This window comes from Salmo salar, chromosome ssa11 (genome assembly GCF_905237065.1).
Source record: "Salmo salar chromosome ssa11, Ssal_v3.1, whole genome shotgun sequence".
NCBI classification, from domain to species: domain Eukaryota; kingdom Metazoa; phylum Chordata; class Actinopteri; order Salmoniformes; family Salmonidae; genus Salmo; species Salmo salar.
Window position 1 is genome coordinate 77810653 of NC_059452.1, and position 15247 is coordinate 77825899.

The window sequence follows — 15247 nt, forward strand, 5'->3', positions numbered from 1 at the left end:
GGCCTAATAGTGCTGTGTAAAACCCCGCCATCACATCCCCATTACCCTCCCGGAAACCTCAACAGACAGCTTGGATCTCTACAAGGAGAAAGATGATAAAGATTAGGTAATGTATTGTGCCAGGTGACCTTCTGGTGCCGGGCGTGTGTTTAAATCCCGCATAGTTCTTTTAACTGCTAACTTTTGGCTTGAGAATGTGTTAATGTTTAAAATAGCTTTTCCAACATCTATTGTGTGTCTGTGTGTGCATACATTCGTTTGTGTGTGCGTGCATGTGTGTGTTTGTGCGTTTGTTTGAGTCCTGAGTTGATGCCGTAATTAATGATGCCATATAAAAAAAGACATATCCCTAAGTCAGTACAGGTGATAAATAGTCAAATAAAAAAAAGTTTGATCACGTTGAATACCCTAATGCCACGTCAACCCATTAGGTTTCCTTCCCAGGATGTAGCTAAAGGCAAGACTCTGACCTGCCTGTCATTCATGTGTGAGAGCAGGTGCCGGTGGGAGGACCATCCGCTTGGCCTGTAACTCATCCTGGTCTCCCGCGGGGCAGAGGAGTGATGTGTATGGTGGCCACGCTCTGAGAGCCACATTCATTCTTCATCCCACACTGTAACGCCATTGACACCAGGAAAGCAGGCGGCTCAGCCTAGTCCTAGCAATTCATCTTCGTCTGGGCCGTTCACAGTGGGCTAGCCACGACGCATTGCCTCCCCTCACCCGAGTCTTGAAGAGCTCCCAGAGCTACCTATATGGACTGACTTAACTGCTGGACTGAACCCCCTTTATGACAACACAACATGGTGCAGATTTGTCTAGAGGTTGTGTGGAGGCCATGATAACAACAATGCATAGGTCTTCATAAATTATTTCACAAATCATATTGTGTTAAGTGATATTAAAAAATACCTCAACTTGATGAGCTAATGATCAATCATGAGAGTCCCAATAGCCTACAGCACTGTGCCAATACTGAGTGGACATATTTGATTTACAGTAATCTCTACGCTCAGGTTTGAAGGACACAATGAAGTCCATCTCATCATCATTCAGCTAATGGAGAGTAATGGAGAGCTTGATGACAGATTAAGGCACAGCAGCTCAATGTCAATCTCTGTACAGGATTAATGCCAGCAAAGGTTAACAGAGCCACCAATCATCCAGTGACCTGGGTCTTTACAGATAATTCATGGACATTCTTCTCATGTTTCATCTCGATTGGGATTGGCAGGGGCAGGGCTGCAAATCAGGAAAAGGATCCTAAAGTTTTATGAGTGAGGGGCAATCGTAGGGTTAATGGTAAGTATACTGCTATATACAATATAATATTACACATATTGTACTATACCTTAGGATTTGTCTTTGAACAGGTTTCCTGAACCATTGATGTTAAAGAATAATTTTTTTGTTGGTCCGAATAGAAAATGATGTATTCTAATTTCAGAGCCAGAACAGAGGGGAATGAATAAGGAAAGCTCACAGGGTGAGTCACAGCCAATGATTTATATATACACTAGACGACTAACAGAGGCGCTTGTTTTGAAGCCACCACGCCTCCATTTTAACACTCTCACAAAATATTTTGGAAGCTATAAAAACGCATTTAATTACATTTTTTGACTTGTTTATTCTATTACAGTCACCTCAGTGCATACTTAAGAATTATATGTGACCTAAACATACAAATAAAAAATGTAAGCCTTTTATTGGCCAATACATAGCATCAGTAATCCAGAGATTATATACCATACATCATTAGTCACAGCCCCAAACACATAATTTGCTGTTTTTTCTTAAACAAATTCTTTCAGCCTCTCTTTCATCCCTACTAAGCTCCTCCTACCAATCACCATGAGGGAATCATTCTTCTCTGCTCATCTGTCTGAACAGCTGGACATCCATCCAGCTTCCTGTCAGTAATCAGGGTTGAACAGGGTTGACCCACTCTAGATTACCATTCAACCTTTTGGCCACCTGGCTAGTTTATAAGGCCAACAGCAGTGATCAGACCACCTCAGTTCCATCCACAATTTTTTTTCTTTGCACGTCTAGGGCTGCACAGCTAAGATCTGGAACAGTTCCCAGACCCAACGGTTGCCATCACAAACACTCGCATTGCAGAAGCTTTAATAAGCGGAGAGAGATACAAATCTCATTCACAAACGAATGCAGGTCGACGTTTGTCATGAATCTTGGCTTGGAGACAGAACTGAGCAATTTCCGCTAGATGGGCCAGCTGCAAACTCAAAATTGGCAATATTATAAAAATTCATGAAAAATATCATGAGCTTTTTGGTCCTAATTTAAGGTTTAGGCATTAGAGTTTTTAGCAGTGTGGCAAGGGTTAAGGTTAGTGTTAGGTTTAAAATCAGAATGTATTTCCTTGTGGCTATGCCAGCTAGTGACCACTCTGCGCAGCCACCCCAGTACATGAGTCATCCCAATAAATGCCAAACTGCCCAATTAATGCTAATTTAAAACTACCAGGCCCTGTTTGGCTTGTGGTAGAGGGTCTTTTGACAATCTTAAACATATCACACACTAGGGGGTCCAAGATGGATTGCAGCAGACTTCCTCTGGTTCTTTTGCCTGAAACAGTTGTGCTCCATTGGTTCCCCTTCTTTATAGCTGTTTAGAGGCACTTTAATTTCTCTAAGACACATATTTATGCTAAGCTGCTGGCGCTGTCAGGGATGGGATGTTTATTTATTTTTATTCGTCTGTCCCTGCATAAAGCTGCTACCTTGGCAGTGGCACCCCCATTAAAAAGCAGGACGCTCTGCTGAAGCAGAGGGTGGCGTCGGGTTGGCAGCCATGTTCCCTGGCTAACTGATTTATTTCAAGCATAAAGGAGTGTTGACACGTGTCCTTGCACAGACAAACAACACACGGCTATCAAACCACAGGACACTGGGAGTCTGGGACACCCTCTGCCACTCAGCCCAAACAGAAAGGGAGTCAAAAGAGATGAGAGGAGTACAGGACATGTCTGACAGTATTATTGGCTGATTAAACCCTGCAGGTTTACTGTAAGTTAATGTTCTCTTAGCCAGCCAGCCAGGCAGCCTCAGCCTTGGTGTGGATCCAGAGGGGATGACACAGCGTTGATGAGACATATCCTCACCTCCACTCGGCCCTAAAAGTGTCCATCTCATCATCTGTCCACTGCCCCAGCAGGGTGACATCATCATCATCGGAAGCTGCATGGCATTTTAATGAATATCTTACACACCATTATGTTTAGTGTACTACTACATCGAGTGAGGGCCTGATATTTTAGAACAAGACGGGGTTCAAATTAAATGCAGCACAGACACTGTGCATTTTATGGATTTTCTATAGTATTTGAGAAGTGCTTGCTAGGCAAAGGAATGTGGCAATCATACAGTAAATGATCTGAGAGGATGGGATAGAGTTCAGTGAGATCATGCATATCTCCACCAAGCCCTCTGGTAGGTAAGGTCGTGGTTTCAATTTGCATCCAGTTCTTTCAGATCTACTATAGAGAATCACCGAAATGTCTTGTCATTGGGGGTAATGATTTGGTTTGAAACGTGTCCCATTTCTGTTTGTGTGTTCTGCTGAAGAACGTGAACAGCGGTCAGTAAATACCGCTGGTGCTGTATGCATGCCACTGGCTGAAAAGTGTCTGCCATGCAGGCCCACAACTATGTCTTCAAATGGGCATCATCTTCGCCTTGCGCACTACATTGTTGGTGCCTTATTCGTTGATTTTATGTATTCACGTTAGTTACATTAGTACGCAAAGTTTAGGAATTTCATATATATTTTTGGATACGTTTAGTCGTATGTAAACTAAATTAATCTTGTTTGTCCAGATTTGAGGCGTTTGAACATCCGGATATCACATTATATGCAAGTCCTCTTTATATAAATCATGTTTTTATTACTGTAGGCATGTTCATCTCAACCCTAACTTTATGATGAGGTATTTATTCAAGGCTACAAAAACAGAGGACAATATAACTGATGCAATTAAATAAAATATATAGGCATATAGCCTACAAAGTAGGTCTATATCTAGGCCTGTTTTGAATTGTGTATAGTAGTTATACAACATATTCCAGATGGGATAGTCCATAATTCATTGAGAAATCACTAGATTCTATTGACTACTCATGCAGTTCATTTCCTCGCAGCCCCTTTTCCCCCACGGCGATTACGCACGAGAGTCGTTAATCGGACGGAAGATGGGAACAGCCGATCTATGGCATAGCCTGCCTTGATGTTTGCTCATTGTGTATGCAGGACTGAACAGGATATAAACTAGCCACTGTTCACTGTCTACTCTCTGGAGTGTGCAATTAATTGCGTTAACATTAAACGGTGGATTTACTGTAAGAAGCAACAACCCTCAACTTGAACATTTTGTTCTAACCTAGAAATTGGCGAACAACAAGCGAAAGTGAATTTGACGCAGAAAAATCAGATGGAGGCAACATACAACAATTTGCGTAATGTGGATACCAAAGCAGGTGGACGTAAATAACACTGAGTTATTATTTGGAATAGGAATGTACTGTTGCATCTGTTATTAACATAGAGTTATATCTTTCCATCAGAGCCCTTTACTTTGTTGGGAATTGAAGAAATGTAAATTACCAGAGATGTGTGTCAATTGACAGCAGAAAGACAGAAGCTCTTCCCTCGGTGCAGTGTTAGAGGGCTCCTCTAGATTATCAGGACTTTCCTATTTGCAAAGACACAACTTTCCTCTCCGTGTGATGTTGCCAATTGCCACAGTGTTCATTTTCACACTTCTGACAGGTAAGGCTTGCATTTTACGTTGATGGATGGTGATTATGAAATAGTTTTCAATAAATGTTAAAAAAAACAGTTTGTACATTATCTTTTTCGTTTTATTCAATTTATTTTAATTGTCACCCATATGTACTTTACTGTAATCTACTTCACTGGTACTGACAAATATTTAGTTAAAAGTAAACAATTGATCAACAGATCAAAAATGGATGTAGTGTCCTCTTGACAGTTGGAAACACATTTGAATGAAAAGCTTATTTTATAACATTAGCCCCATACTTTGACGTAGATGCACTCATTCATTTAAAACAGTTCCTATTTACATACACAATGAAAAAGAGGATACAACTTTTTAAAGAGACAGGAACCATGATATCTCAACTTTTTAGTTTGCACTTACATGTGATGATAATCCTGAAAATAACATGTATTCTATGATGCTTTGAGATACCATTAGGCCAGGGTTTCCCAAAGTCGGTTCTGCGGCCCCCTCTGGGTGTACGTTTTTGTTTTTGCCCTAGCACTGCACAGCTGATTCAAATAACTAAATCATCATCAAGCTTTGATGATTTTAATCAGCTGTGTAGTGCTAGGGCAAAAACTCTGCCATAGGCCAATGTTTTCTAGAAAGTAGTCTGGCATGACTACTGTTTATTAATTTTGACTAAGTTGCTTAATTTCCCTTGCTTCACTGAGAGCCCAACTAGCACATTTGGTTCCATGGGAGTTGTGGGAATGTATGTTTTTGGTTTGACATTGTTTGTGGGAACGAAGCCATACGTTTTCTCACTGGTAAAACAGAACAGTTTTTAAATGTTCTGAGAATAGAAGTGAAAATGTATCCTGTTCTTAGGTTGCAGGGAGGTTCTGAGAAGGTCTTACTCTGGTTCCTTGAAAGTTTTCCTCTGAGGTTTTATTAACACTCTGAGAACTGAAAATATAGGTTATTTGGAGATTTCTTTTATAACTTCCTTAAAATGTTCACAGAAAGGACACATGGAAATGTATTTCCTTAGGCATTAATCATGCAAACACATTAATTATTGTCTCTTTCATTGTGACACGGCATCAGTGAGATTCAAACCTATAATCTTCTGTTCTCCATCCATGGAATTAGTCCACTGCGCCACCAGGATGGAGCTAGCATGACATGTTTAAAAAAAACAAAAAAACTGTTCATTTTAGTCTATTCAAATAGACCCCATTTCAAAGGAAACAAGCACTCATTGAGAGCAGGTGTGACCAATTAGTGAGCGCGGGCAACACACCTGGACACACTTCACAAGATAGAGGATCGTTTTGTTGAGGCTGAGAACAGAATGTATATGTTTTTAAATAACATTCTTATAACGTTTTCTGAACATTACTAAAGTTTTCTTGTGTTTTTTTATAGAACACTGTTATCTTGGCTGCAGCGAGGTTTGGTATGGAGGAGAAAAAAAAGTGAAGGCCCCATACACCATGAACAATAAAATGGCAAAGATCCACCAGATAAAAAAAAAAACGGGAAATTTGACATTCACATAAGTATTCAGACCCTTTACTAAGTACTTTGTTGAAGCACCTTCGGCAGCGATTACAGCCTCAAGTCCTCTTGGGTATCATGCTACAAGTTTGGCACACCTGTATTTGGGGAGTTTCTCCCATTCTTCTATGCAGATACTCTCAAGCTCTGTCAGGTTGGATGGAGAGCATCACTGCACAGCTATTTTCAGGTCTCTCCAGAAATCTTTGACCGGGTTCAAGTCCGGGCTCTGGCTGGGCCACTCAAGGACATTCAGAGACTTGTCCCGAAGCCACTCCTGCATTGTCTTGGGTTGTTGTCCTGTTGGAAGGTGAACCTTCGCCCCAGTCTGAAGTCCTGAGAGCTCTGGAGCAAGTTTTCAACAAGGATCACTCTGTACTTTGATTTGTTCATCTTTCCCTCGATCCTGACTAGCCTCACACTGCCTGCCACTGAAAACCACCCCCACAGCATGATGCTGCCACCATCATGCTTCACCCTAGGGATGGTGCCAGGTTTCCTCCAGACGTGACACTTGGCATTCAGGCCAAAGAGTTCAATCGTGGTTTCATCAGATAGAGAATCTGGTTTATCATTGTCTGAGAGTTCATCAGGTGCCTTTTGGCCAACTCCAAGCGGGCTGTCATGTGCCTTTTACTGAGAAGTGGCTTCCGTCTGGCCACTTTACCATAAAGGCCTGATTGGTGGAGTGCGGCAGAGATGGTTGTCCTTCTGGAAGGTTCTCCCATCTCCACAAAGGAACTCTGGAGCTCTGTCAGAGTGACCATCAGGTTCTTGGTCACCTCTCTGACCAAGGCCCTTCTCCCCCGATTACTCAGTTTGGCCAGGCGGCCAGCTCTAGGAAGAGTCTTGGTGGTTCCAAACTTCTTCCATTTAAGAACGATGGAGGCCACTGTGTTAATGTTTTGGTACCCTTCCCCAGATCTGTGCCTTAACACAATCCTCTCTTGGAGCTCTACAGACAATTCCTTCATCCTCATGACTTGGTTTTTGCTCAGACATGCACTGTCAGCTGTGGGACCTTATAGTAGACAGGTGTGTGCCTTTCCAAATCATGTTCAATCAAAGAAATTTACCACAGGTGAACTCCGATCAAGTTGTAGAAGCATCTCAAAGATGATCAATCAAATCAAATCACATTTATTTATAAAGCCCTTTTTACATCAGCCGATGTCACAAAGTGCTTTACAGAAACCCAGCCTAAAACCCCAGATAGCAAGTAATGCAGATGTAGAAGCACGGTGGCTCGGAAAAACTCCCTAGAAATTAAGGAACCTAGGAAGAAACCTTGACAGGAGCCAGGCTCTGAGGGGTGGCCAGTCCTTTTCTGGCTGTGCAGGGAGGAGATTATAACAGTACATGGCCAAGATGTTCAAACAATCATAGATGACCAGCAGGGTCAAATAATAATAATCACAGTGGTTTTAGAGGGTGCAACAGGTTTGCACCTCAGGAGTAAATGTCAGTTGCCTTTTCATAGCCAATCATTCAGAGTTAGAGACAGCAGGTGCGGTAGAGAGAAAACAACCCTAGCCTCCCGACACATAAACTATTGCAGCATAAATACTGGAGGCTGAGACAGGAGGGGTCGGGAGACACTGTGGCCCCGTCCGACAATACCCCCGGACAAGGCCAACCAGGCAGGATATAACCCCACCCACTTTTCCAAAGCACAGCCCCCACACCGCTAGTGGGATATCTTCAGTGGAAATAGGATTCACCTGAGCTCAATTTCGAGTCTCATAGGAAAGGGTCTGAATACTTATGTAAATAAGGTATTTCTGTTTTTCGTTTTTAATACATTTGCAAAACTTTCTACAAACCTGTTTTCGCTTAGGCATTATGGGGTATTGTGTGTAGATTGATGAGGGAAAAAAACGAATTTAATACATTTTGGAATAAGGCTGTAACGTAACAAAATGTGAAAAAAGGGAAGGGGTCTGAATAATTTCCGAATGCACGTGATCCTTAAGGTCCCTCAGTCAAGCAGCGAATTTCAAACACAGATTCAACCACAATGACCAGGGAGGGTTTCCAATACCTTGCAATGAAGGGCACCTATTGGTAGATGGGTCAAAATAAAAAAGCAGACATTGAATATCCCTTTGAGCATGGTGAAGTTATTAATTACACGTTGTATCAATACACACAGTCACTACAATGATACTGGCGTCCTTCCTAACTCAGCTGCCAGAGAAGAAAGAAACCGCTTAGTGATTTCACCCTGAGGCCAACGGTGACTTTAAAACAGTTAGACTTTCATGGTTGTGATAGGAGAAAACTGAGGATAGATAAACAACTTTGTAGGTACTTAATTATCAGGCAGAACAGAAAACCAGCAAGCTCCGGACCTCGTAGGGTAAGAGTTAATTACCCCTGCCCTATATAGTGCACTACTTATGACCACAACACTAACCTAAATGACAGAGTGAAAAGAAGGAAGCCTGTACATAATAAAAATATTCCAAAACATGCATCCTGATTACAATAAGGCACTAAAGTAATACTGCAAAAAATGTGGCAAAGCAATTAAGGTTTTGTTCTAAATTCAATGTGTTATGTTTGGAGCAAATCCAGTACAGCACATTACTGAGTACCACTCTTCATATTTTCAAGCATAGTGGTGGCTGCATCATTTTATGGGTATGCTTGGAATCGTTAAGGATTGGCATGTTTTTCAGAATAAAAAAAAGAAATGGACAGGCAGAGGAAAACTTGGTTCAGTCTGCTTTCCACCAGACACACTGAGATGAATTCACCTTTCAGCAGAATAATAACTTAAAACACAAGGCCAAATCTACACTGGAGTTGCTTACCAAGATGACAGTGAATATTCCTGAGTGGCCGAGTTACAGTTTTGACTTAAATCTGCTTGAAAATCTATTGCAAGACCTGACAATGGTTGTCTGGCAATGATCAACAGCCAATTTGACAGAGCTTGAAGACGTATGAAAATAACAATGGGCAAATGTTGCACAATCCAGGTGTGGAAAGCTCTCATTAAGATTTACTCAGAATGACTCACAGCTGTAATCACTGCCAAAGGTGCTTCTACAAAGTATTGACTCAGGGGTGTGAATACTTATGTACAGTAAATTAGATATTTCTGTATTTCATTTTCAAAAGATTTCCTAAAGTTTCTAAAAACATGTTTTCACTTTGTCATTATGGGGTATTATGTGTAGATGGGTGAGAGAAAAAAATATTTTGAATCCATTTTGAATTCAGTGTAACACAACAAAATGTGGAATTAAGTCAAGGGGTATAAACACTTTCTGGAGGCACTGTAAATAACTCAATGTATTAACTGTAAACATTAACTCTGTAACCCATTACAGTTACACCACTAGGGCAGAAGCGCAGTGGTCACCTTACCTGCTCCAAAGATGAGATCAACAACAATCTCCACAGCACGTACAGTGATGCTATCAGAGAGCAAGATCTGGAGCACTGCAAAGCCTTGATAGTTCCACCAGTACCAACCACAGAGTTCAACGAGAAGCCCAGTTGGAAGGAGGTATAGGAGGTTGTCAAGAGGGAAAGAGCTAGCTCAGCCCCTGGACTGAGTGGTGTGCCCTACAAGTTCTACAAACACTACCCATAGCTACTACACCAGCTCTAGAGAATCCTGAAGGTCTTCTGGAGGAGAGGCAAATTCGCTCAACTGTGGAGATGTGCATACGGAGTATGGATTCCTAAGGAGGAGAACTCAAAGAACATAAACCAGTTCAGAACCATCTCACTGCTAAGTGTTGAAGGAAAGATATTCTTCAGAATTGTGTCCAGGCATCTGACAGACTACTTCCTGAAAAACTCCTACATCGACACATCAGTCCAGAAAGGAGGGATTCCGAAGGTGTCAGGGTGCCTGGAGCACACACGCATGGTCACGCAGCTAATCAGAGAAGCCCGGGAGAACAGAGGAGACATTGCTGTACAGTGGCTGGATCTCACAAACGCCTATAGCTCCATACCCCACAAGCTGTTTGAAGTGGCTCTAGTTCGGCACCACATCCCAGGCTGGACTACTACAACAGTTTCAGTTTGAGAGTCACCTCTGAGTCCACAGCATCGGAATGGCACAGGTTTGAGAAAGGAATCATCACTGGCTGCACCATTTCATGATCATGGCCCTTGCCATGATCATGCTGGTGAAGTCAGCAGAGGTGGAATGTAGAGACCCGCTGACCATGTCTGCCATGCGACAACCTCCTATCATAGCCTTCATGGACAACCGGTCTGTGACAACAACATCTGTCCCATGTAGTAGGTGAAATCTGAAGGGGTCGCAGAAGCTTGTCACCTGGGCACAGATGATCTTTAAGCCAGCAAAGTCTAGATCCCTGGTGGTGAAGAGAGGGAAGACAGTGGACAGGTTCTGCTTTGCCATTCAAGACACACATATCTCATCCATCACAGAGAAATCAGTGAAGAGTCTCAGTAAGATGTTTGACAGCAGCCTGAGGAATACAGCATCCATCAAGACAACCAACCAGGAGCTGGAAGCGTGATTGTACCAACATGGTGTCCTCCCACGGATCCTCTGGCCCCTGCTGGTCCTGATCTTACAGTCAAGGGGTTCAAGAGAAGGGTCAGCAGCTACCTCCGCAAAAGGCTGGAATTACCTCAAAGCCTGAGCAACATCGCCCTGTACAATCAGAAGAAAAAAACTGTAGTTACCCATCATCAGCATACAACCCTGCATCCTGCTGCTGGCTTACTTCTGAAGCTAAGCAGGGTTGGTCCTGGTCAATCCCTGGAAGGGAGACCAGATGCTGCTGGAAGTGGTGATGGAGAGCCAGTAGGAGGCAGTAATTCCTCTGGTCAAAAAATAAATATCCAAATACCCCAGGCCAGTGATTGGGGACATTGCCTTGTGTAGGGTGTTGTCTTTCGTGTGGGATGTTAAACTGACTGTGTGGGATGTCCTGACTCTCTGTGGTCACTAAACAGCCCATGGTACTTATTGTAAGATTAGGGGTGTTAACCCTGGTGTCCTGGATAAATTCCTCAATCTTGCCCTCATACCATCCCCAGCTTATAATTGACTCCCTCTCCCTGTAACTATTCCCCAGGCTGTTGCTGTAAATGACAATGTGTTCTCAGTCAACTTACCTGGTAAAATATGGGTTTAAATGAAATCAGCAGCCTAAATTAGGAATTCATGGAGAGGTGCTGCAATACAGAGAGCCAAGTGACCCAAAAATCTCCTGTTCTGCTGGGGCAATGTTGATTCACCATCATGTCCTCTGTGCCTGAAGAGAGGAATCCTTGAGCACATCCTCAGCTGTTGCTCAAAAGCCTTAGGTGAGGGTTGCTACTACTGGTGCCACAACCAGGTGCTCAAAGCCTTAGTGGATACCATCTGCAGTGGAATCAGCTACTGCAAGTGCCTCTGATCAACAAAGCAGGCAATTGTATTTGTCAGAGGTGGGTAAAAGCCAGCTACCAGAACCTCTTCTTGCAACAGCTCAAGACTGGGAAAGCAGCTCAGATGACACTGAGGCCAGACATTGTGCGGCTTTCGAAACCTCCAAGCAGGTTATCTTACTGGAGCTCACTGTCCCTTTGGAGGACTGCATTGAGGAGGTCAATGAAAGAAAGAGGGTGAAGTATGAGGACCTGGTGGAGCAGTGCCACAGGCAGGGGTGGGCTGCAGAGGGTTTGCTGGTCAATCCCTATACAGGTCCTATAGCCTACTGGGTATCACAGGGGCCAACAGGAGGAAGGCCATCAAGACCACCACAGAGGCATCACTGATGATGTGTCCAAGTGCTTTTCAATATGTATTTTTCAAAAAGAGAACATGACTTTAACCTGTCTGGGCTAGGGGGCAGTATTTTCACGGCCGGATAAAAAACGTACCCGATTTAAACTGGTTACTACTCTTTCCCAGAAATGAGAATATGCATATTATTAGTAGATTTGGATAGAAAACACTCTGCAGTTTCTAAAACTGTTTGAATGGTGTTTGTGAGTATAACAGAACTCATATGTCAGGCAAAAACCTGAGAAAATTACAAGCAGGATGTGGCCTGTCTGCGATTTTGTAGTTCTCCCTTTGCTTCTCTATCGGAACTACAGTGCCCGTGGGGTTATGTAGCACTTTCAAAGGCTTCCATTGGCTCTCTAAAGCATTCAGAAAGCGGATTGACGCGTCTCCTGTCTCCGGGCAGATAACAGGAGCACAGTTTGTCAGTGGACTGCCTGGTGGCTAAGAGATGGGAAATGTGCGTTCACGAGACCTCGCCATTTTTTCTCTTCCTTTTTGAATGAATACAGCATTGTCCGGTTGGAATATTATCGCTATTTTACGAGAAAAATACCATAAAAATTTATTTTAAACAGCGTTTGACATGCTTCTAAGTATGGTAATGGAACATTTAGAATTTTTTTGTCTCGAAATGCGCTCGCGCGTTACCCTTTGGATAGTGACCTGAACGCATCAACAAAACGGGGATATTTGCACATAACTATGGATTATTTGGAACAAAAACAACATTTGTTGTGGAAGTAGCAGTCCTGGGAGTGCATTCTGATGAAGAACAGCAAAGGTAATCCTATTTTTCTAATAGTAATTCTGAGTTTAGGTTGCCCCGACGTTGGCGGGTGTCAAATTAGCTAGCCATGATGGCTGAGCTATGTACTCAGAATATTGCAAAATGTGCTTTCTCCAAAAAGCTATTTTAACCTGTTATGGCTAAGGGGCAGTATTTTCACAGCCGGATAAAAAACGTACCCGATTTAATCTGATTATTACTCCTGCCCAGAAACTAGAATATGCATATAATTATTAGCTTTGGATAGAAAACACTCCAAAGTTTCTAAAACTGTTTGAATGGTGTCTGTGAGTATAACAGAACTCATTTGGCAGGCCAAAACCTGAGAAGATTCCATGCAGGAAGTGAACTACAGTACAGGGAACTACAGTATGCCCTCTGTGATAGTTGTAGCCTACTAATGAAAGGCACTCAAGGAAAGATGGATCAACCGTCTCAGTTACTGTACCATAGAGTGGATCAGGACTGTCAAACTAATTTTGCCTTGAGGGCCGCACTGTATAATTGTAGGTACATTATTATTTCTATACAGTTTCGATTTGATTGGACCCCCTCTGGCCCGCTGGCCATATGTTTGATACCCCTGGAGTAGATGAATGATGTGCATTGCACTAAACCCTCAATCACACATTGGATGCAGTATGCTTGAACCCCCTTGTGTGGACAGTACCAATATTCCACCCACAGGTCCAAGTTTAATCATTATGGAGGGGTGCGATCACACGTGGTGTTTGTAGTGGTGTTGGTGTAGGTTTTTGTAGACATAATTTGTTCACTAGGCGTGTGCGTGTGTGTGTTTTGGCGTCTGTTTGGCCAGAGGATGAGGTGTGTGTGTGTGTGTGTGTGTGTGTGTGTGTGTGTGTGTGTGTGTGTGTGTGTGTGTGTGTGTGTGTGTGTGTGTGTGTGTGTGTGTGTGTGTGTGTGCGGTCTCATCCTACTAGGGTGGGCCTTGCTGTGCCACTGTGCTCTCCACGTTTGTATTAAAATGATAGAGCTCAGTCTTTCGATTTCCTCCCTGCTTGGACATGAATATGCATGCATTTATTATCTTCCATTGCTGTGCACTCATTAAGATATCCAAGCTGTGCCTAAACATAGGTCGAGCCTGTAGAAAGATTCAAACATCAGGAAGTATTCATATTTGCTTTGTGCACAATTTCACCTCATGACCCTCCACAACCCCAGTTTATCCTTGGAAATTAAAATGTGATTTTGATTGACCCTCTTTCGTAAGAGAAAGGTCACATAGGTTGAGCCATGAAGGGCAGCACAACCCTTCCATTTCCCAACAATAATTGGCCAGAGACTGCTTACTCTCCTCTAACAAAATGCTAATGATTTTGCAATGTGTTTGTTAATATTGTGCCTGTGTGATCGGTGATTGGCTGCTTTTTTTCATGGTGAAATCACTGATCAGGTTCCTTCCACTCCGGGAACTGGGTTAGGAATGACTCTTATATCTTTGTAGTGACTGGGTGTGTTGATACATCATCCAAAGTGTACTTTTTTTTTTACTCATCTACCAAAAGGTGCCCTTCTTTGCTAGGCATTTCTTTTGGCCTTTTCTACTAAAGCCCATAGACACGCATTGAATAACACATTCGTAAATGTCAAAAAATAAATCATAAGAAACAAGATTTTGAAGTGTCTGTCCTAATTGTAGGCGATATAAAAAAAACTCTGGAAATATTTAGTATAATTTTTTTACACGAATTTAACCTCTTTTTTGGCATAGGCACGAAACTACCATCATACTTCAATTCATTTTTTTAAACCGTTACCTTTAGACGAGTTCTGTGACACTTGTGTGGGTTGTAGAGCAAAACGGTGAACACCATCATGTGAAGGTCTCCCCTTTCCATAGAGTGGTCGTAATAGTTTTTTAGGTGAAACCGTTCAGACGCTACAGATGATTACATGAGAAGCTGACATATGGAATTGTTTTAAGATGGTCATACCATGGATCATTTTAAGCTATTTGATTTAGAATTTTAGGACCCCTTTAGGTATACAAAATATACACTACCAGTCAAAAGTTTGGACACACCTACTCATTCAAGGGTTTTTCTTTATTCATACTATTTTCTACATTGTAGAATAATAGTGAAGACATCAAAACAACACATATGGAATCATGTAGTAACCAAAAAATTGTTAAATAAATACAAATATATTTTATATTTGAGATTCTTTAAAGTAGCCACCCTTGGCCTCGACGACAGCTTTACACACTCTTGTCATTCTCTCAACCAGCTTCATGTGGAATGCTTTTCCAACAGTCTTGAAGGAGTTCCCATATATGCTGAGGACATGTTGGCTGCTTTTCTTCACTCTATGGTCCAACACATCCCAAACCATCTCAATTGGGTTGAGGTCG

The 15247-nt window shown here is 42.3% G+C and overlaps 1 protein-coding gene across 1 annotated transcript in view; it reads left to right on the top strand.

Annotated features, from left to right (window-relative positions):
• Positions 1-4183: 4183 nt before the first annotated feature.
• Positions 4184-15247, top strand: part of LOC106563162 (transmembrane protein 132D) — a 53456-nt gene continuing 42392 nt past the window's right edge. The window contains exon 1 of the mRNA XM_014128438.2: positions 4184-4791. Within this exon, the coding sequence (XP_013983913.1) occupies positions 4749-4791 (43 nt within the window). The 5' untranslated portion in view covers positions 4184-4748. The remainder of the gene's footprint in view (positions 4792-15247) is intronic.